Source organism: Salvelinus namaycush, chromosome 9 (assembly GCF_016432855.1).
Source record: "Salvelinus namaycush isolate Seneca chromosome 9, SaNama_1.0, whole genome shotgun sequence".
NCBI classification, from domain to species: Eukaryota; Metazoa; Chordata; class Actinopteri; order Salmoniformes; family Salmonidae; genus Salvelinus; species Salvelinus namaycush.
In genome coordinates, this window is record NC_052315.1 from 22,331,216 (window position 1) to 22,355,219 (window position 24,004).

Consider the following 24,004-nt stretch of genomic DNA (forward strand, 5'->3'; position numbering starts at 1 on the left):
ATCTTCAATACGATACATGGTCAAATGTGCAGTGCTTTCTCTATAACAAAAACTCACTCATTGACTGTGTCGTTTCCAATTGTGGATGAACACACATGCATCTTTACAAACAGCTCAAGTGTTCTATTCTGATTTAATTGTAAATTATTGGATGAGGTTATTTTGAATAACATGGAAGTCTTGCAAATGTTGTACAAACATGGGACTGAGAATATGTTCAGCTAAAGCTCCTTAGGAATGTCATGTTTATTGTAAACATGCTTATGTTATGGCTTTTCTTGTGTACTCCAATTACTGACAGGGCTGAGATGACTCTTTTGGACTATAATCCCTACGCACACCTTCAATTTCAAAATATTTGCTCTGAAAAATGTTTTTCCTTCAGTCCCAGAACGTTGGAAGATAAACGTTAAAGGGACGTTATGAAACTCATTCGCTCTTTCGGCAAACTTGTAATTGCTATGAGGCATTTTCTCAGTCTGAACCCTTTAGAAGACAACTGTGGCAAAACCAGACAATTTATTGTCAAACCAAAACCAAGCAATGAAAGGGCTTTATAGTCCCCTCCCCAAAAAAAGCACCACAAATAAGTTAGCAAATTGAAATTTGATGGTGTGTCCAGTAAAAACAAGCCAAAGTACTGATGTTCCAAACAAATACTGTATACCAGTAATAAGGTGTATGCTAAAGCTTAAGAAAACAAGTTTGGGGTCATTAGATGTGTAAGTGTTTATTGTGTCGTTATCTATTTGGTCCAAAAGGAGGTTGAGGCCTGGATATGATGGCTCCAACTATAAACCACATGAAAGATTTATAAATAAAGTAACAAACTCCAGTACAATTTCTTTTTTAACCAGCTGTGACAAAGCAACTCACCCTGCAAGTGGTCAATGGTTAACAATTACAAAGAAAATTCAATCAATGCTTGACTCAAAGAAATGATTGGGTTTGATAACTTTTTTCCCCCATTCCTTCAATGGAGGTGTAAGTTTACTGGATGAAATACGCTGAAAAAACATTTGCTATTAAATGTTTCTTTCAGTCTCCCTACAAACCGTGACATGACAAATACATTATAAAAAATACAAAAAGCTAAAAGTATTTTATCAATCTGTGATGGACCAAAATAAAAAAACTGGCACACTTAACAGTTTTTGTACATTTATATTTACACATGTTTGGTAAGAGGAACAGCTTATGAAAACACAAACAGAGTTTCATCCTTCTGAAGAGGGGAGGGGCCAGGAGAGACATACTAGTCTAGTGCAATGATGTCATCATCGTCCTCATCGGCAGCCGAAGGCTGATCCAGGCGTTGGCGCTTGGCTGAAGCCTCGCCTGTCTCAGCATCATGGAGCTTCCTCTTGTGGCCTCCTGACTCCATGCGGACATCCATAGTGCTGGAGGACGGCTCCTCCTCGTCCGAATCAACTATCAGAACATCATCCTGCTCAGCAGGGGCTAAGAGGAGAAAGGAAAGCAAGAGAAAGTCAGACGAGAGACGATTGACATATACCATTTTAGAGTTTACGTTCAGTTACAAAATAAACATAGCTGCACATGATTCTCAGTACTATAAACAAAATGGTTTAAAGGACAGGACAGGTGACTTATGACCAGGATTTTGATTATTAGACCGTCTAAAACAGTCTCTCTGTAGTCAATGTCAGTTTTGCTCACCTTTGGAAGAGGTGGACGGTTCTGCAGAGTCTTTGTTGCCGTTGGCAACATTCTTGTCCTCTTGTGCGCTGGGTGGGGTTGGGGCCTTGTCAGGGGCGTCACCCACCACCTCAAACTCCACATCCTTCTCCAAGTCCTCACTTTTCCAGACAAGCGCAGAAATACATTTACATTAGGGAAACAAATTTGCATTAGTCATGCAAATGCAAAGGCATATACAGCACACAGAGAAATACATCCTCTCTTACCAGTGAATCACGTTAACCAGGAGTGTGTAATCCTGCAGAAAGTCATCCACTTGCAGACGGCTACCATGTCGTATCCCAAAGTCAGACAGAAACTTGCTGTTGTTTGCTATAAGAAGAGAATGGTGCATGATAATAAATATGTATACCTGATAAGAGTATACCGTTGAGTACAATATAGGGTTTAGCGATATTATGATAGTATCGTCTATCGACGATGATCGACAGCCATTGCCAATGGTGACAACATTGTGATGTGACAGACAACGTTTTTGCCCAGGGGTCTCCATCCCTGTTTCTGGAGAGCAACCGTAATACTTGGTTGATAACCTGAACCAGGTTAGTTACAACTGGGGTTGAAGAGAAAAGGACAGTAGCTCTCCAGGAACAGGGTTGGAGACCCCTGGTTTAGCCTATTTGAACTTGAGTAGCACCGCGCAATAAATAACAGAGTCGGGCAGGGCAGCTCAGTGACATTCCAAGTAATTTGTCTATTCCTATTTGCTATAATCTTGTTTTATGAAAGGCTTCATATTAATAAAGGCTGGCCTGTTTCAATAAATATGTTATACAGAACGCAAGAGGAATGTAGGCGAGACAGAGCAGAGTAGTACACCAAAGCAGCGCAAATTGGCCATTCAGAAAATATTGTCTCTCCCCCCTCTGTCGGATGCTTGGGCCTTAGGGCCTAAACCAATTTTCTATATTATACAGTGCCTTCAGAAAGTATTCATACCGCTTGACTTATTCCACATTTTGTTCTGTTTTAATTTAATTTATTTCACCTTTATTTAACCAGGTAGGCTAGTTAAGAACAAGTTCTCATTTACAACTGCGACCTGGCCAAGATAAAGCAAAGCAGTACGACACAAACAACAACAGAGTTACACATGGAATAAACAAACATACAGTCAATAATACAATAGAGAAAGTCTATATACAGTGTGTGCAAATGAGGTAGGATAAGGGGGGTGAGGCAATAAAATAGGCCATAGTGGCAAAATTATTACAGTATGGCAAATTGAACACTGGGGTGATAGATGTGCAGAAGATCAGTGTGCAAGTAGCGGTACTGGGGTGCAAAGGAGCAAAATAAATAACAATATGAGGATGAGGTAGTTGGATGGACTATTTACTGATTGGCTATGTACAGGTGCAGTGATCTGTGAGCTGCTATGACAGCTGGTGCTTAAAGCTAGTGAGGGAGATACGAGTCTCCAGCTTCAGTGATTTTTGCAGTTTGTTCCAGTCATTGGCAGCAGAGAACTGTAAGGAAAGGCGGCCGAAGGAGGAATTGGTTTTGCGGGTGACCAGTGAAATATACCTGTTGGAGCGTGTGCTACGGGTGGGTGCTGCCATGGTGACCAGTGAGCTGAGATGAGGCGGGGCTTTACCTAGCAACGACTTACAGATGACCTGGAGCAAGTGGGTTTGGCGACGGATATGAAGCGAGGGCCAGCCAACAAGAGCATACAGGTCGCAGTGGTGGGTAGTACATGGGGCTTTGGTGACAAAACGGATGGCACTGTGATGGAGGTTATTTTGTAAATGACATCGCCGAAGTCAAGGATCGGTAGGATATTCAGTTCTACGAGGTTATGTTTAGTAGCATGAGTGAAGGATGCTTTGTTCCGAAATAGGAAGCCGATTCTAGATTTCATTTTGGATTGGAGATGCTTAATGTGAGTCTGGAAGGAGAGTTTACAGTCTAACCAGACACCTAGAATATGTGGACAACTACAAATACCTAAGTCAGAACCGTCCAGGGTGGTGATGCTGGACGGGTGGGTAGGTGTGGGCAGCGATCAGTTGAAGAACATGCATTTAGTTTTGCTTGCATTTAAGAGCAGTTGGAGGCCACAGAAGGAGAGTTGTATGGCATGGAAGCTTGTTTGGAGGTTACTTAACACAGTGTCCAAAGAAGGGCCAGAAGTATACAGAATGGTGTCGTCTGCGTAGAGGTGGATCAGACAATCACACGCAGCAAGAGCGACATCATTGATGTATACAGAGAAAAGAGTCGGCCCAAGGATTGAACCCTGTGGCACCCCCATAGAGACTGCCAGAGGTCCGGACAACAGGCCCTCCGATTTGACACACTGAACTCTATCAGAGAAGTAGTTGGTGAACCAGGCGAGGCAGTCATTTGAGAAACCAAGGCTGTTGAGTCTGCCGATAAGAATTTGGTGATTGAGAGTCGAAAGCCTTGGACAGGTCGATGGATACAGCTGCACAATACTGTCTTTAATCGATGGCGGTTATGATGTCGTTTAGGACATTGAGCGTGGCTGAGGTGCACCCATGACCAGCTTGGAAACCAGATTGCATAGCGGAGAAGGTACGGTGGGATTCGCAATGGTCGGTGATCTGTTTGTTAACTTGGTTTTCGAAGACCTTAGAAAGACAGGGGAGGATAGATATAGGTCTGTAGCAGTTTGGGTCTAGAGTGTCTCCCCCTTTGAATAGGGGGATGACCGCGGCAGCTTTCCAATCTTTGGGGATCTCAGATGATACGAGAGGTTGAACAAGCTAGTAATAGGGGTTGCAACAATTTCAGCAGATCATTTTAGGAAGAGAGGGTCCAGATTGTCCAGCCCTGTGGATTTGGAGGGGTCCAGATTTTGCAGCTCTTTCAGAACATCAGCTATCTGTATTTGGGTGAAGGAGAAATGGGGGAGGCTTGGGCAAGTTCCAGTGAGGGGTGCAGGGCTGTTGACCAGAGTAGGGGTAGCCAGGTGGAAAGCATGGCCAGCCGTAGAAAAATGCTTATTGAAATTCTCAATTATCGCGGATTTATCGGTGGTGACAGTGTTTCCTAGCCTCAGTGCAGTGGGCAGCTGGGAGGAGGTGCTCTTATTCTCCATGGACTTTAGTGTCCCAGAATTTTTTGTAGTTAGTGTTACAGGATGCAAATTTCTGTTTGAAAAAGCTAGCCTTTGCTTTCCTACCTGTGTATATTGGTTCCTAACTTACCTGAAAAGTTGCATATCGCGGGGGCTATTCAATGCAGTACGTGTTACAGGGCGAATTCAAAATTGATTAAATAGATTTTTTCCCTCACCCATCTATACATAATACCCCATAATGACAAGGTGAAAACATGTTTTTAGAAATGTTAGCAAATCTATTGAAAATTAAATATCTCTATTACATAGTAGTCACACCCCTGAGTCTATATTTTGCAGGACCACCTTTGGCGGTGATTACAGCTTTGAGCCGTCTTGGGTATGTCTGTATCAGCTATGCACATGAATTAGGGGATTTTCTCCCATTCTTCCAGTGAACAGCATTCTTCAAGTCTTTCCACAAACTTTCAATGGGATTCAAGTCTGGGTTTTGGCTGGACCACTCAAGGACTTTCACATTCTTGTTCTGATGCCATTCCAGCGTTGCTTTGGCTGTATGCTTGGGCTCATTTGCCCCAACCGAAGGTCGTTTGCACTCTGAAGCAGGTTCTCATCTAGGATTTGCCTGTATTTGGCTCCATTAATGTTCCTTCTATCCTTACCAGTCTCACAGTTCTTACCGCTGAAAAGCATCCCCATAGCATGATGCTGCAACCACCATGCTTCACGGTAGGGGTTATGTTTGACGGGTGATGAGCTGTGGCCTAGTTCTCCCCAGGCGGCGCTTTGCATTCAGGCCAAATATATTGAACAAAAATATGAAACGCAACATTAAGTGTTGGTCCCATCTTTCATGAGCAAAAAAAAAAAGATCCCATGCGCACAAAAAGCTTATTTCTCTAAAATGTTTACATCCCTGTTAGTGAGCATTTCTCCTTTGCCAAGATTATCCATCCACCTGACATATCAATAAGTCGATTAAACAGCATGATCAATATCAAGCATGATGCATCTTGTGCTGGGGACAACAAAAGGCAACTCTAAAATGTACAGTTTTGTCACAACACAATGACACAGATGTCTCAAGTTGAGGGAGCGTGCAATGGGCATGCTGACTGCAGGAATGTCAAACTGTGTGACCTTATATAGACAGGTGTGCTTCTTTCTAAATCATGTCCACGCAATTTAATTGGCCACAGATGGACTCCAATTAAGCTGTATTGGCATCTCAAGGATGATCAACAGAAATTGGATGCCCTTGACCTCATTTGGAGTGACATGGCAAAGGGGTGTGAATACCAATGTAAATAAGATTTCTGTATTTCATTTTCAATGTGTAGAAATGTCTAAAGACATGTTTTCACTTAGTCACTATGGGGTATTGTGTGTAGATGGGTAAGATTTAAAAAAACATTTAATCAATTTTGTATTTAGGCTGTAACACCAAAATGTAGAATAAGTCAAGATGTATGTATATACTTTCTGAAGGCACTGTAAATAACGGACAGTCCTTAACTATCTTGTGGCTAGGCGTTTAAAAAAACGTAAGCTATATTCCCTTCTCTCTCTCCATTCGATAGGCTATGAATATGACTTTGGGCTAGGCTATGCTTTCATCGTTTTATGCATGCATGCCGTTCTCCTGATCAAACAATGAATGCTGAATGCTAGCTAAGTTACATCACCAAAATAAGTTTGAATAGCCTAAAAACATAAAGTAGCCAGGGGACTAATAATGAGAGAACAAACATCAATAGCCTATAGAAAAATTGAATGACAAGTTTAAGCTTATTATGATATAAATCCCTCCATGTGAGTCTGGAAAACCAAATGGCCAATAACCTAAACTCAGCAAAAAAAGAAACGTCCTCTCACTGTCCACTGCGTTTATTTTCAGCTAACTTAACATGTGTACATATTTGTATCAACATAAGATTCAACAACTGAGACAAACTGAACAAGTTCCACAGACATGTGACTAACAGAAATGTTATGTGTCCCTAAACAAAAGGGGGGAGGGGTGGTCAAAATCAAAAGTAACAGTCAGTATCTGGTGTGGCCACCAGCTGCATTAAGTACTGCAGTGCATCTCCTCCTCATGGACACCAGATTTGCCAGTTCTTGCTTTGAGATGTTACCCCACTCTTCCACCAAGGCACCTGCAAGTTCCCGGACATTTCTGGGGGGAATGGCACTAGCCCTCACACTCAATCTAACAGGTCCCAGACGTGCTCAATGGGATTGAGAGCCGGGCTCTTTGCTGGCCATGGCAGAACACTGACATTCCTGTCTTGCAGGAAATCACGCACAGAACGAGCAGTATGGCTGGTGGCATTGTCATGCTGGAGGGTCATGTCAGGATGAGCCTGCAGGAAGGGTACCACATGAGGGAGGAGGATGTCTTCCCTGTAACGCACAGCGTTGAGATTGCCTGCAATGACAACAAGCTCAGTCCAATGATGCTGTGACACACCGCCCCAGACCATGACGGACCCTCCACCTCCAAATCGATACCGCTCCAGAGTACAGGCCTCGGTGTAACGCTCATTCCTTCGACGATAAACACAAATCCTACCATCACCCCCGGTGAGACAAAACCGCGACTCGTCAGTGAAGAGCACTTTTTGCCAGTCCTATCTGGTCCAGCAACGGTGGGTTTGTGCCCATAGGCGACGTTGTTGCCGGTGATGTCTGGTGAGGATCTGCCTTACAACAGGCCTACAAGCCCTCAGTCCAGCCTCTCTCAGCCTATTGTGGACAGTCAGAGCACTGATGGAGGGATTGTGCGTTCCTGGTGTAACTCAGGTAGTTGTTGTTGCCATCACACCTGCGGGACAGGTACAGGATGTTCGGATGTACCGATCCTGTGCAGGTGTTGTTACGTGGTCTGCCACTGCGAGGACGATCAGCTGTCCGTTCCGTCTCCCTGTAGCGCTGTCTTAGGAATCTCACAGTACGGACATTGCAATTTATTGCCCGGGCCACATCTGCAGTCCTCATGCCTCCTTGCAGCATGCCTAAGGCACGTTCACACAGATGAGCAGGGACACTGGGCATCTTTCCTTTGGTGTTTTTCAGAGTCAGTAGAAAGGCCTCTTTAGTGTCCTAAGTTTTCATAACTGTGGCCTTAATTGCCTACCATCTGTAAGCTGTTAGTGTCTTAACGACCGTTCCACAGGTGCATGTTCATTAATTGTTTATGGTTCATTGAACAAGCATGGGAAACATTGTTTAATCCCTTCACAATGAAGATCTGTGAATTTATTTGGATTTTTACGAATTATCTTTGAAAGACAGGGTCCTGAAAAAGGGATGTTTCTTTTTTTTCTGAGTTTATATTCCTACTAGACATTAAAGAAGCTACAAGAAAAGTAAAAATTATAAACAGTAGCCTTATCCCCAAATATTATAATAGCCTGTTGGTGTTGTCTTAACGTTGCCGCTTTCAAAATCAAGAATGAAATCGGAGTCAATACACCTAGACATAGGCTATTCTCAGCCACAGCTTTGAGAGATTGAACAAACAATATTTAGAGAGGACGAGACAAAGCAATTATCAAGTTCTGATGGTAGACTTTGCTTCTCTCCAGCCCATGATTTATAACCTAACTCACTACAGACCGTTCCACATCAGTTGACTGTTACTTTGCTACGTCATGTGAGCGTCACACACACTCATAGAAATCTGTTCCACGCTGAAGCTCCACCAGAAAGGAATATAAGAAGATGTTTGCCTCTGCCCAGGCTTTCAACAACATCTCATCCTGAATTGTCCAGTTGTAGCCCAACTGTTTATTTTATTTGTTTTTCTCTCTCCAAATGTAGGGCCAATAGGGGGCAATACCATCGTATATCACAATGTTTTACGAGTACATAATCGCAATAGGACAAATGTTGACATCGTCCAACCCTAGTACAATATACAGTCCATAGCTTGACAACGCTTGTCCTTTTGTCCGGGACAAGAAAAAATAAAAGTAAGATTTAAGTCCCCAAAAAATGTAATTGTCAAAGCACACATAACAATATAAAACAATTACTCCGATCGGAATTGGATAAGAGGGGCCAATATTATAATCTTTCATGTACATAAATAAAAGCCTACATGTCAAAGTGTAGGTGCTATGCATATTGGCTACAGCCTCATATTATGTCCAAATCGACGCTGACATGAGGCGCCAGAAATTTTTGCCAAACTTTTAATAACATATAGGCTAAACGGCAGTCATGTTTGACAAATATAATGAAGGATAATTAACATTAACGTACAAAAGCCTGGATTCTGTCAAAATACTCGAGGCACGGTTCGTTCAGAACAAATGATCACAAGATTGGAGAGAAATTTTCCCTCTAAGCTGCGCATGTGCTCCCCCCGGGACTGTCAAGCAGACGAAATATCAGTGCACACAGAGAAGCACGAGATTGAATTTCACTCAACTTTCTAGAGTTTTCCTCATTAGTTAACACTATCAACGTTTCCCTTTACTGTGGGAATTGTGACGGAATCTACACAATATTAGCCACTTTCAATGCAACATACCGAAACAAAAGAAACTAAGACATTTTTTGTAGGCAGAATGCATCTGAGTAGGAGTCTATTGCATGACAGGCACAACGCAGGCAGCACTACACAGACCAGTGCATCGTAACCAAATCAGAGCTGCAGTAGGCAGCAAGAGAATAGCAGAGAAGCCGGTGTTTGGAGGATATATTGGCATGGTTTGCCGTCTCGGGCCTAACACCCGTGCCAATATATCCTTCAAACACCGGCTTTTCTGCTATTCTCTGGCTGCCTACTGCAGCTCAAACACCGGCTTCTCTGCTATTCTCTGGCTGCCTACTGCAGCTCAAACACCGGCTTCGAGGGCATTATCACTTTTATACAAACGGGTTACCAACATATTCAAATAATGATTGCCATATTTTAATTTAAAAGGTTTTGATTTATTTATTCATACCATTTCATCCTTCCAAAAGATATAGTCCCAACACAAATCTAGGGTTGCTACCCAAGCCGGCTGGTCGTTCGTTCTATTGGTTCGGTTGCTGAATGACCAAGTCATTCAGTCATTTTGTTCTGTATCTATGGACACGACTCAGTCGTTCGTTATAAATGTTCCATTGCCATACTGGCTGGCAATGTTCTTATCCTCATTTGCATTTGTTTAAGCTGTTTTCTAGTGACATTTCTTTGTATAAATACAAACAAATTATGCCAGCTGATTCATGATTTCAACTGGCTGAGAAACGCTGCCTGACTGTCTCGTCCCGACACGTTCATTACTATGGGAATGCTGAAGATAGAATTTCAATATTGAGATAATGTTGCAAATGTCGGAGAGACAGACAGCAAGATTAATACAAATCTCCTCTGTTGAAAACTAAAATGTTAGTCTAAAAGAAATGTGAGTTAATGTTTATATGCTTTTTATAGTGGAGATCAAGTTTATAAAGTGCCTGGCTGGGCTGATGAGACAGTGGATTGCGCAGTCAGATGGAACAAAGTAAATAGGCATTTTAACATCATAGATTGGTATGACGGTGGTAACTTGTGGAATAGACACCGGCTGGGAATTCTGTTTTAACCAATCAGCATTCAGGATTAGACCATTGCCATATATAGATCTGTGCCATTCACTTTGAACTGGACTTTTTGCAGCATCAGCAGTCGAGAGTAGATTGTAACGGTTTTGACTTGAGGTTATTTATAGGAGTGCCAGGTAGGTTGTGCCTACCAGAGAAAACATTGGTTTCTACTTTTGGTTTGGGAGGGAATGAGTCCCATCTGGTCCGTCAAGTCACACCAATACAAAGGATTTATGTAAAAGTCAGGATGGAAATATACTTTTCATAAACCCTTAAAACATTGGAAAGAACTTCAAACAAGTGTATTCTTTTGCGTGGTTGTATTAACAACATAAATGATCACACCCACAACAATATAACAAATAATGCGCTCTTGTTCATTTAGAAATGTCCTGTACCTCGGGCATAAAGAGTCCAGCCCGGTAAATAAGTTCAGGGACTCAAGTGACCTTAGTCACGCAACGTTTGTCCGTAGCGTAAACCCAGTATTATTCATACACTCAAAATAACACTTATTTTGCAACAGAACTATAAAGCGTATCAAAGACTAATCAAAGACTAATACGTCCTCACAACTACATAAATCACAGTATACATCACCCCAAAGCAAATGAAATACCGTGTACAAAAAGTTGTGGTCAGTCATACAATCCAATCCGCCAACATATCTCCAGCAGAGAAAAGGCCACTTTGAACAACGGAGAGGTGTAGTCCACAGACGCACAGAGTGGATCCAATCCTGGGTAAACTCGCTTTAAGGCTACAAAACACACTTTAAGGCAACAAAACAAACGGAATAGCGAAGCTTCATGAACTGAGGGTTGCACACATCCTCATTCATGTCTCAATCACAACTTCACCTTTGCGCAGCTGATGCTGGCTATTTAATGGGGAATTAAAGGGGAAGCGCCCTATTAGAAGGAGAAGCACTGAGACGGTTCAGAAATATTCAGGGCCGTCACAAGATGCACTTGTTTTGAGATCAAAGCAAGAGCTTCATGTAGGGACGTGTGTACATTTGTTCATATCCTTTGCTAGTTAGTGAGTTATTAGCCCAGTTATAGATCATTTGTAGTCAGCAATGGGGGAGTGACTGATTCCCTACAAGAGCACAAATGTGTGCATTTCAAGACACCTTTGAAACGTCAGTCAGGTAAAGAGCTTTTTTTTGTCTTAAAGGGGCAACGTATTTTGAGACAGGCTTGAATAAGCTAAGTGGCCAATAGGCAGAGGGTAGAATAATTTGTCTGATTCACTGTAATAATGGTATGGGAATAATGATGCATTTTATATTGTAAAGTGGTTTCTTGCATCAAACAACATGTTCAGTCACCTTGTCTGAAGGACACGTGGATAAACAGTTTCTCCATTTTTTTAATTTAACCTTTATTTAACTTTTGCACTGAGATGCAGTGCCTTAGACCGCTGCGCCACTCGGGAGCCCTGGTTAATGTTTTTTTCAAAAGTCTCAATGTAGACCTACATTGAACACAACACATTGGCTGCTACTGTAGGCTGAATGATAGAACAGCTATTTCCATGTTAAAATGTTATTGGATGCATTTTCTTCATTGTTTTTGATGGTAGGCTACTCTGTTAGGACTACATTATGATCAAATAGCCACAGTAGCCTACTTGACCACTGTTAAAACTAACTTAAAAGCGAGTGTTTTTCCGCTAATTGCATTTTGGAACATTTGTACGTAGCCTACAGCCATGAGCGCATTGTTGAGCTTATAATATGAAGAAATAAAACTTTATCAACATTTAAAGCTAAACGGTCTGATCTGTTGCATCGAACTCATTGCTTTTCGGATTTCGCTACTCCCGCAATAACATCAGCTAAATAAGTCTGTGACCAATAAAATGTGATTTGATTTTTTCAAAATAATATGTGCAGTGGTTGTATTTTGAACCGTAGACATTGTTTATCGTCCCAGGGACAACGGGACACCCTTAATTTCAAGCCCTGGAGGGAATTATTTTATAAACCAAAAAAGTATTTGGTTGTACTTGTAATGTTGCATTATTTTATAGGCTACGAAGGGTGGCCAACCATCTTTCAGGAGAGCCTTAAAGAGGCAAAGTGTAGGCTTGACTATGCAAAGAAGCTAATAGGCTAGCCTACCTTTTTTGTCTGATTCTCGAGGGTAAAAAAAGATAGTAATGTATTTTATTTGTAAAGTGGCTAAAAATGTTAATTTCAAGGCCTGCAGTCACCATGGGAACAGGTTGGCATCCTCTACTGGTCTCCTTGGGAACAGTCTGATATTATTCTGTGATTGTCTTATACCTTCAGTTTCACCCTCCTCAGAGGAGATGAGGATTGTCCCTTTCCCATCCTCGATCTGCACATCTGGCGCCACCATCCCAAACTTCTCCTTTAATATCTAACAAAGAAACAAGAATCTTTAGCGGAACACATAGATATGCTGATCACTTTTCACTGTGTTGTGGTGGTTGCAACAAACAAGCAAACCAGATTGATGTTGTATAGATCAACATGCAACTTTCTAAGCAGTCAATATCCATCTGGCTTCATCTCTGCCTCTATGGTCAAAAATGTCTTCACTGGCCAACAACGTCCGTACCAGTCTGTGTGTTTGTCTGTCTTCATCAGTCTGATTGCAAGCATGGTCACACGCATACAGGAGGCAGAGAGGCATACGTTACCTTGTCTTGAAGGGCCAGCACAAGAGTTTTGTGCACATTCAGTTTGACTGTAACCTCTGGCTTGCTGGCACACACATAACAGTTGGCACTGGGTGGGTCCAAAGCACATGGAACAAGCAGCTTTTTCCTGGGGTTAGGCTGCTTGTTCAGGAAGATCTAAGCCATACAGGAAGGAAAATTGGAAAATGTTTCAGAGCACAGTAGGCATACACCAAACACCCATAATCTGCTATTAAATTATTTACAACCATCATGGCTACTATTAGTGAATGAAATGCTGGGCCAAGTAAGTGATATGCTGCATTTTGAAAATAGTGCCCCATTCATACTGACAAAGCTTCCCCGAGTGTGCAGACTAGGGGCACATGATTAAAGGTAGAGTACCACCCTCTAAGAGTAGAAGGGATCACTCCTGATTTCTCACCGTGCGACACTGCTCCACATCTCCAGACAGGATCTTCAGAGCCTCCAGCACAATGAGGCCAGCAATGACTGCATTGGTTGTGGCGATTGCTGGGATGATGTTCCCTGCCATGGCTGCAAGGAACAATTTACAAAATCAAAACACCTTAATAGGTATCATACTTAGAAACATAGAAATGCCCAGTGCAGTCAAAAACATGATTTATATACATTTCCACAATATGAGGGTGGAATAATACTGTGAAATTATGAAAATGATCATGCTCTTTTTAGTGTAAGAGCTGTTTGAAAAGACTGCCTAAAATTTCTGCCTGTTTGTGGGATGGAGTTTTGGCCTGCCTTGTGTGACATCAAGTGGTACATTAGTTAACAGACCAATAACAAAGAGTTCCAAACCTCTCAGCCAATAACATATAGTTTTCAGTTTCTCCCTGCCCACTCAGACCCCTCCCATACAGTCCTAGCCATATTCTTGCTTGAGAAAATTACCATTTTAATTAAAAACAAACAATCACAGTAAGGTACTTAATTGTTAAGCAGTTATTATTAGATATTGAGATAAAAACAGCAGCATTGGAACTTTAAAGCAAGAAAGTAAAATCAATTGTATGAATCTGTATCAATAATAAATTGTCACAATAAGAACTTAACAGCTCGACATCTTTCACCCAAAATACCCACACTTGATATCAAAACGGCTCTTCATGTTCATGCTAAAGATATGCATGCGCAAGTTGGCGGCTGCTGTCACAAAGTCCATCGCTGGAGGGTCATCCTAGCAACAGGAGGAAAATGTTACTCAAATGCAATGCCAAAAGAGCATAATCTTCCCAGGTCTATTTTCTATCTCCACCAAAATATTTTGTTCCAGTGGAACAGTGTTGATTCTGCAATGTCCCATTATTAGGTCCTCACCTTGTCCCACACAAGTTCTGCTCCATCCCCTTTGTCAGCCAGCATGGAGCGCAGAGTTTCCACGCTGCGGGAGAAGAGCTGGGAGTAACCTGCCACACCCAACACCTGCTGGTCCTTCAGTCCCGTCCCAGTCACCTCCTGGGGACACGCTATCACACAACCGGAGAGAGAGAGAGACAATGACAAAACTAAACCACAACAAAAATCTTCTAAATCAAATTGGTCCACTGCACTCTCCAGCAGCTTGGAGCAATATAATATATACTGAACAAAAATATAAACTCAACCATTTCTAAGATTTTACTGAGTTACAGTTCATATAAGGAAATCGGTAATTTGAAATAAATGAATTAGGCCCTAATCTATGGATTTCACATGACTGGGAATACAGACATGCATCTTTTTGTCACAGATACCTGTTAAAAAAAATCAAATGTAAGTAGGGGCTTCGGTCAGAAAACCAGTCAGTATCTAGTGTGACCACCATTTGCCTCATACAGTGCGACACATCTCCTTCGCATAGAGTTGATTAAGCTGTTGACTGTGGCCTGTGGAATGTGGTCCCACTCCTCTTCAATGGTTGTGCTTAGTTGCTGGATATTGGCGGGAACTGGAAAACGCTGTCGTACACGTCAATCCAGCGTAGAAGTCGACCGACTAATCGGCATGGCCGATTTCAAGTTTTCATAACAATCGGTAATCTGCATTTTTGGATGCCGATTATGGCCGATTACATTGCAATCCACGAGGAAACTGCGTGGCAGGCTGACCAACTGTTACGCGAGTGCAGCAAGGAGCCAAGGTAAGTTGCTAGCTAGCATTAAACTTATCGTATAAAAAACAATCAATCTTAACATAATCACTAGTTAACTACACATGGTTGATGATATTACAAGGTTAACTAGTTTGTCCTGCATTGCATATAATCAATGCGGTGCCTGTTAATTTATCATCGAATCACAGCCTACTTCGCCGAACGGGTGATGATTTAACAAAAGCGCATTCATGAAAAAAGCACAATCGTTGCACGAATATACCTAACCATAAACATCAATGCCTTTCTTAAAATCAATACACAAGTATATATTTTTTTAAACCTGCATATTTAGTTAAAATAAATTCATGTTAGCAGGCAATATTAAGTAGGGAAATTGTGTCACTTCTCTTGCGTTCATTGCACGCAGAGTCAGGTTAAATGCAACAGTTTGGGCCTCCTGGCTTGTTGCGAACTCTGAACTAATTTGCCAGAATATTACATAATTATGACATAACATTGAAGGTTGTGCAATGTAACAGCAATATTTAGACTTAGGGTTGCTGCCCGTTTGATAAAATACGGAACGGTTCCGTATTTCACTGAGAGAATAAACGTTTTGTTTACGAAATGACAGTTTCCGGATTTGACCACATTAATGACCAACGGCTCGTATTTCTGTGTTTATTATATTATAATTAAGTCTATGATTTGATATAGAGCAGTCTGACTGAGCGGTGGTAGGCGGCAGCAGGCTCGTAAGCATTCATTGAAACTTTAATGCATTTGCCAGCAGCTCTTAGCAATGCTTGCATCACAGCGCTGTTTATGACTTCAAGCCGATCAACTCCTGAGATTAGGCTGGAAATACTAAAGTGCCTATTAGAACATCCAATAGTCAAAGGTATATGAAATACAAATGGTAGAGAGAGAAATAGTCCTATAATTCCTATAATAACTACAACCTAAAACTTCTTAACTGGGAAAATTGAAGAACTGGGAATATTGAACCACCAGCTTTCATATGTTCTCATGTTCTGAGCAAGGAACTTAAACGTTAGCTTTTTTTACATGGCACATATTGCACTTTTACTTTCTTCTCCAACACTGTGTTTTTGCATTATTTAAACCAAATTGAGCATGTTTCATTATTTGAGACGAAATAATATAATACATAAATAAAATCTAAGTTAAAATAAAAGCGTTCATTGTTCATTCACAATTGTTGTAATTGTCATTATTACAAATCTATTTTTATTTTATTTATTGGCCGATTTAAATTGGTATCGGCTTTTTTTGGTCCTCCAATAATTGGTATCGGCGTTGAAAAATCATAAATCGGCCGACCTCTAATCCAGAGCATACCAAACATACTCAATGAGTGACCTGTCTGGTGAGTATGCAGGCCATGGAAGAACTGGGACATTTTCAGCTTCCAGGAATTGTGTACAGATATTTGCGACATGGTTAGTGCATTATATGCTGAAACATAACATAATGGCGGCTGAGGAATGGCACGACAATGGGCCTCAGGACCTCATCACGGTATCTCTGTGCATTCAAATTGCCATTGATAAAATGCAATTGTGTTCGTTGTCTGTAGCTTATGCCTGTCCATACCATAACCCCACCGTAGGGCACTCTTAACATCTGCAAATCGCTCTCCCACACGACGCCATGCACGTGGTCTGCAGTTGTGAGGCCAGTTGGACGTACTGCCAAATTATCTAAAAAAACGTTGGAGGCGGCTTATGGTAGAGAAATGAACATTAAAATCTCTGGCAACAGAGCTGGTGGGCATTCCTTCAGTCAGTATGCCGATTGCATAATCCCTCAACTTGAGACTTCTGTGGCATTGTGTGATAAAACTGCAAATTTTAGAGGCCTTTTATTGTTCCTAGCCCAAGGTGCACCTGTGTAATGATCATGCTGTTTAATCAGCTTCTTGATATGCCACACCTGTCAGGTGAATGGATTATCTTGGCAAAGGAGAAATTCTCACTAACAGGGATTTAATCAAATTTGCGCACAAAATTTGAGAGAAATAAGCTTTTATTTTTGCTCATGAAACATGGGACCGACATAATACACAATGCGTTTATATTTTTTGTTCAGTGTAGGATGCTAATATCTTACCAAGTTTCTGAATCTCAAGCCAATCCAGAGGGAGTGGCGCTTTCCTCTTCTTCCACAGCTTGTCCATGGTCAGGAGGTACTGTATGTCATCTTTGAAAAGCTGGAGGACCACACAAATCAAATGGCTATTAGCCAAAGTCGAGGGGCTAATAAGCTTGTTGACAACAAGACGAGGGGACACTTTCACTTAAGCAGTCCTTTATTAATGGCTTGTTCACACTAAAGCCTACCTTGTTGAAGAGTTTGACTGCGTCGTAGCCTGTGGATCGTGCCCAGTCCTTGGTGGACACCCGCTTGATGTCTCCATCCTGATCAGATGCTGTGGCTCGGGCTTCAGTGTCTGCAGGGTTCCCTGAGAATAGGAGACAAGAGACCTCAATGAAAACCAGTGTACACAGCAGCCTTTTACTGCATACGTGTCAGTGCATCTCACCCCTCTGGTCTATAGAGGGCAGGGAGGTGGCAGTATTAGAATTCTCTAGTGTTGCGCTCTACTCACATGAAAGCTCTGGGTCAGCTGTGTCAGGGGACACCTCCTGATCTGCATCCTCCTCTCCAAAGAGCTGGCTGAGGTGGAGATTAAAATAAAACTGGATTGTCATTATCATGGGCTTAATCTCAACCTCCCAGCAATAAAACATATCTCTGCAAGCAATACCAACTCACCTAAGGATGAAGATAACAATCATGACCTATTCCTCATTGGTTTACAACTAGTGAGATACATAAAAGTTATCTTCCATGATGGCGCAGCAGTAAGACGTGTTTGTTTTCGTCCCATTTAAATATTCAGTCTTTCTGTTTTTTTTAATACATTTCAATCTCTTTTTTCCAATTTCGAATTAAATATACCTTCCTGCAACCCGCCTCCCACAAGGTGGTACGGATCTGCTATTTTTTAGACCTTATAACTGGAACCCCCATCAGCAGCTAGCCAGCTAATTAGCTACTAGCTATTTAGTCATTGTTAGCCACCGCTAGCGGTCTTTACCTTTAGCTCAGACTCCAGACGCTTTAACCCGGATAATACGTGCCAGTTTGCACAGCGCAATATCAGCCCTGAGCATATCGGACTGCTTTCCCCCCATTACATCCCCGGATTCCTGACGCAAGCTCTGGACCATTACACCGGATCTTTGCAGCTAGCTAGTTGCTACCGAGTGGCTATTGTGGCTAACGCCCTTGTCCAGAAGCATGCACCAGTTAGCCTCAAGCTAGGCCCATCTCCCGGCTAGCAAACGAAGTACACCAACTACAATACCTCTCTTGTCAATTGGCCTGGACCCTTTGTCGACATGGAGCCCCGCCGATCCATCACGACTGGTCTGCTGACGTAATTCGGCCGATGTGCTCTCACCCGGCCTCTGCGTCATGGATGTTGGTGATGATCCATCTGCTAGCCCCGGCCCGCTAGCTTCCTGAACGCCGTGTCTCCCGCTCGCCAAGCATAGTAATCGACTACCGAACGGCTCCCTGTTTCATCTATTGCTGCTCATTGGACCCTATGATCACTCGGCTACACAGCTGATGCCTGCTGGACTGTTCATTAACACGGTACTTAATTTTGTTTATCTGTCGGCCCCAGCCTCGAACTCAGGCCCTGTGTGGAGCTAACTGACCCTCTCTGCCCATTCATCGCCATTTACCTGTTGTTGTTGTCCTAGCTGTTTACCCATTGTTGTCTCACCCTTTGTTGTCTTAGCTCTCCCAATCAACACCTGTGATTGCTTTATGCCTTTCTCTAATGTCAATATGCCTTGTATACTGTTGTTTAGGACAGCTCTCATTGTTTTATTTTACTGCGGAGCCCCTAGTCCTGCTCAACATGCCCTCAGATAGCCCCCTTGTCCCACCCCCCACACATGCAGATACCACACCTAGCCTAACTTGTGCCTCTAATCATCACTCAATGCCTAGGTTCACCCCCACTGTACTCTCACCCTACCCGTCTGTACACTATGCCCTGAATCTATCCTACCACGCCCAGAAATCTGCTCCTTTTATTATCTGTTCCCAAAGCACAAGATGACCAGTTCTTATAGCTTTTAGCCATACCCTCATCCTACTCCTCCTCTGGTGATGTAGAGGTTAACCCAGGCCCTGTGTGTCCCCAGGCGCTCTCATTTGCTGACTTCTGCAACCGTAAAGCCTTGGGTTCATGCATGTTAACATCAGAAGCCTCTTCCCTAAGTTTGCTTTATTCACTGCTTTAGCACACTCCGCCAACCCTGATGTCCTAGCCGTTTCTGAATCTTGGCTTAGGAAGGCCACCAAAAAATCTGAAATTTCCATCCCCAATTACAACATTTTCAAGACAGAACTGCTAAAGTGGGCGGAATTGCAATCTACTGTAGAGATAGCCTGCATAGTTCGGTCATACTATCCAGGTCTATGCCCAAACAGTTTGAGTTTCCACTTTTAAAGACCATCTCTCCAGAAATAAGTGCCTCACTGTTGCCGCTTGTTATAGACCGCCCTCAGCTCCCAGCTGTGCCCTGGACACCATATGTGAATCGATTGCACCCCATCTATCGTCAGAGTTCGTACTGCTAGGTGACCTAAATTGGGATATGCTTAACACCCCGACCGTCCTACAATCTAAGCTAGATGCCCTCAATCTCACACAAATTATCAAGGAACCTACCAGGTACAACCCCAAATCCGTAAACATTGGCACCCTTATAGATATCATCCTGACCAACTTGCCTTCTAAATACATTTACATTTTAGTCATTTAGCAGACGCTCTTATCCAGAGCGACTTACAGTAGAGTGCATACATTTTATTACATTTTACATACTGAGACAAGGATATCCCTACCGGCCAAACCCTCCCTAACCCGGACGACGCTATGCCAATTGTGCGTCGCCCCACGGACCTCCCGGTTGCGGCCGGCTGCGACAGAGCCTGGGCGCGAACCCAGCCCAGCCCGGGCGCGAACCCAGAGACTCTGGTGGCGCAGCTAGCACTGCGATGCAGTGCCCTAGACCACTGCGCCACCCGGGAGATCATCTCCAATCCAAAGTTAAATCTAGAATCGGCTTCCTATTCCGCAACAAAGATGCTGCCAAACATACCCTCGTAAAACTGACTATCCTACCGATCCTCGATGATGTCATTTACAAAATAGCCTCCAACACTCTACTCAGCAAATTGGATGCAGTCTATCACAGTGCCATCCTTTTTGTCACCAAAGCCCCATATACTACCCACCACTGCAACCTGTATGCTCTTATTGGCTGGCCGTCACTACATATTCGTTGTCAAACCCACTGGCTCCAGGTCATCTATAAGTCTTTGCTAGGTAAAGCCCCGCCTTATCTCAGCTCACTGGTCACCATAGCAACACCCACCCGTAGCACGCGCTCCAGCAGGTATATTTCACTGATCACCCCCAAAGCCAACACCTCTTTGGCCGCCTTTCCTTCCAGTTCTCTGCTGCCAATGACTGGAACGAATTGCAAAAATCACTGAAGCTGGAGATTTATATCTTCCTCACTAACTTTAAGTGTCAGCTGTCAGAGCAGCTTACCGATCGCTGCAGCTGTACACAGCCCATCTGTAAACAGCCCATCCAACCACCTACCTACCTCATCCCCATATTTGTTTTTCTGCTCTTTTGCACACCAGTATTTCTACTTGCAAATCTGCACATATATCACTCCAGTGTAAATTGCTAAATTGTAATTACTTCACCACTATTGGCCTATTTATTGCCTTACCTCATTTGCAGATACTGTATACAGAATTTGCTATTGTGTTATTGACTGTACGTTTGTTTATTCAATGTGTAACTCTGTTGTTTGTCACACTGCTTTGCTTTATCTTGGCCGGGTCGCAGTTGTAAATGAGAACTTGTTCTCAACTGGCCTACCTGGTTAAATAAAGGTGATTTAAATAAAATAAATTAAAAAAGCACATCAACAACACTTACTTGAACAGGTACTTGGCCCACACAATGCAGTGTATAGGCTCAGAGGGGGTGTTGCGAATGGTACAACCAGGGAAGGTTTTCTGTGTGGGTTTGGGCTGGCACTCATAACACTCAGTAAGACCCTATAGTGTGGGAAAGCAAGGAGGGAGGTGATTATTACACTCTGTATCTAATGAATTTTTACTGCACTGAACATGACCATGCATCTAATCGGCATCCACACGTTGTTTTCATCCGTGTCTTACCTTCTTAATAACAGTCACCTGCCCAAGGTAGCCAGCTGTGCCACTCTCAATAAGGGGAATGTCAGCTGCAAGACACATCCTGTTCACATGGTTACGAGCCGCTGCAAGGAAGAAAAGATTCAGCTGGCGGTAAGACCAGGACCACAACAGGGAAAAGATACCAAACATACTCTACGGACAGACTAGGGGTAGGGAAAGAGGGTGTAGTTAGGGGGAAGTAGATATTACTCTACCTCGATTGTCCAAAGCATTCATGACAAGCATGAAGTTCCTGAAGAATTCCACATTGTACTCTGGGCTGTGAAAGACAAACATAACAAACATTAAACAGGATCAAGGACATTAAGTTCTCACACCGGTAACTCACAACACTAGTTGACTTACTTCATGATGCTGTCATGATAGGCTGTAATGTTGGCAGTGGGACAGAATTGCAGCACACTCTCTTTGGCCACCTGCAAGACAGACAGCAGCCGTAAGTTCACAAATAGTATTTAGATTGTGTACAGGATACACTGAGTGTACAAAACATTAGGAACACCTACTCTTTCCAGGTGAAAGATATGATCCCTTATTGATGTCACTTGTTTAATCCACTTCAAATCAGTGTAGATGAAGAGGAAGAGACAGGTGACTGAAAGATCTTTAAGCCTTGAGACATGAATTGTGTATGTGTGCCATTCAGAGAGTGAATGGGCAAGAAAAAAGATTTAAGTGCCTTTGAATTGGGTATGGTTGTAGGTGCCAGGCGCACCTGTTTGAGTGTGTCAAGAACTGCAACACTGCCAGGTTTTTCACACAACAGTTTCCCGTGTATATCAATAATGGTCCACAACCCAAAGGACATCCAGCCAACTTGACACAACTGTGGAAAGCACTGGAGTCAACAAGGTCCTGCATCCCTGTGGAACGCTTGACACCTTCTAGAGTCCATGCCCTGGCGAATTGAGGCTGAACAGCCTCAGGGCAAAAGGGGGTGCAACTCAATATTAGGAAGGTGTTCCTAATGTTTTGTAAACTCAGTGTATTTTAGAATGCACGACCAAGTGATCTCATGTTTGTGAAAGAACAACAAAGCATCTATGCCCTACCTGCGCCTTGGACTTCCCCACATGTTTTTTCTGGAACAGGAACTGTCTGTTCAGGTTGCTCACATCAATAGTGTCCAGATCAATCTATAAAAGAGACACAGCAAATCGAAGTTAAAACACAATTAATGATACAAAAAATGCAATTAATAAGATCAAGACAGGTTCACAAAAAAGTTGAACGTGGTATGAAAGACTGCTACAAAGTGTATAACGTTAGCTACCTACCTACCGTTATTATATATCTAGCTAGCTGCATTGTAGTTTACATTGCTTATCACAAATCACCGGCATTGCTAGCAGCTAACTAATTAGCCTTCAAGCATACCGGTATGGACAGCTTAGCATTGTCTAGCTAACGTTAGCAGACCACAAAGAGGTCGGGACAACATGGCGCGCAATTGAAATTATGGACGAAGTGGCCTAAATGTTGTCTTTATATACATGCATGTAACTAACTAGCTATATAACTACATTGCTAACTCCACCACTTACATATAGCCAGGTCCATATGAAAATGTTCTAATATATACACTTATTTCAGACTAGCTAGCATGCTAGGCCTTTCACACATCAGCCTGTAGCTGCACAAAGACCCAGCAAATGTCCGCCCCCTGCACGACTTACCACTTCTATATTTTTGAAGCCGGTGAGTACAAGATTTTTCAAGAGCTCGCAACCAATTCCTCCAGCTCCGACCACCAGCACCCGGCAAGCGGATAAGGAATCAGCGAGCTCTTTTCGGAGAGACCCCACTAGTTGTACCATTGTTGATCAGAAAAAGACAGAAACTGCAGTAGACCAGAAGAGAGAGGAGCTAGCTATGTGGCTAGCTAGCAGCAGGCACCACCTCCTCACTCCGATAAGGGGGCCCTACGACATACGCACACAAAGACTGCTCAAACACTATGCCTATAGTGCCGCCTTCTGGAGAGGCGAGGTTTAGGCTTTTGAGTTGAGTTCGTTGAGTTTCCTTCTCTGACAGTACAGTGCTGAACTGCACACCAAAAACCATGACCAAAATAGGCTTTGTTGCTGCCTTTCTCACTATGTGGGTGGGAAGATATTGTGGATACCAGTTTTGATGATATAGCTAGTTCAAGATAGTGCAGTGGCAAATTAATTCCATTTCAGATTGACAAAAACATCCAGTCAAGCTAAAAAAAAAAAAAAGTAGTCATGATGAAACTTATTGAGAGCCAGAGTATCACTGACATAAAACTAGTTTATTGCTTTGAGTGGTGGTAAACATATATACTGAAGTCCACTTTTGCACTAACTCTCTTGCACTGACTATGCACACTCACTAGACTCTACCCACATACTCACACTGACACCCCAGCACACACACACAATTCACACTCACCACATATGCTGCTGCTACTGTCTATTATCTACCCTGTTGCCTAGTCACTTTCATTGAATCAGATGGCTCATTCATCACAAAGCCCACTGATATTGCAACCTACTTTAATTACT

General features: G+C 42.7%; 1 protein-coding gene across 1 annotated transcript; it reads right to left on the reverse strand.

Annotated features, from left to right (window-relative positions):
- Positions 1 to 710: 710 nt before the first annotated feature.
- LOC120053826 (SUMO-activating enzyme subunit 2) lies at positions 711 to 23,345 on the reverse strand. The gene is made up of 17 exons (XM_039001089.1): positions 23,153 to 23,345; positions 22,529 to 22,612; positions 21,822 to 21,892; positions 21,671 to 21,735; positions 21,438 to 21,538; positions 21,193 to 21,314; positions 17,758 to 17,825; positions 17,489 to 17,610; positions 17,259 to 17,358; positions 14,369 to 14,517; positions 14,135 to 14,228; positions 13,455 to 13,567; positions 13,031 to 13,186; positions 12,651 to 12,747; positions 1,929 to 2,034; positions 1,681 to 1,820; positions 711 to 1,461 (listed from the first exon to the last, which is right to left on the reverse strand). Exons 1-17 carry the CDS (start codon positions 23,291 to 23,293, stop codon positions 1,256 to 1,258), a joined length of 1,935 nt encoding a protein of 644 aa, XP_038857017.1. The 5' UTR covers positions 23,294 to 23,345; the 3' UTR covers positions 711 to 1,255.
- Positions 23,346 to 24,004: the final 659 nt, after the last annotated feature.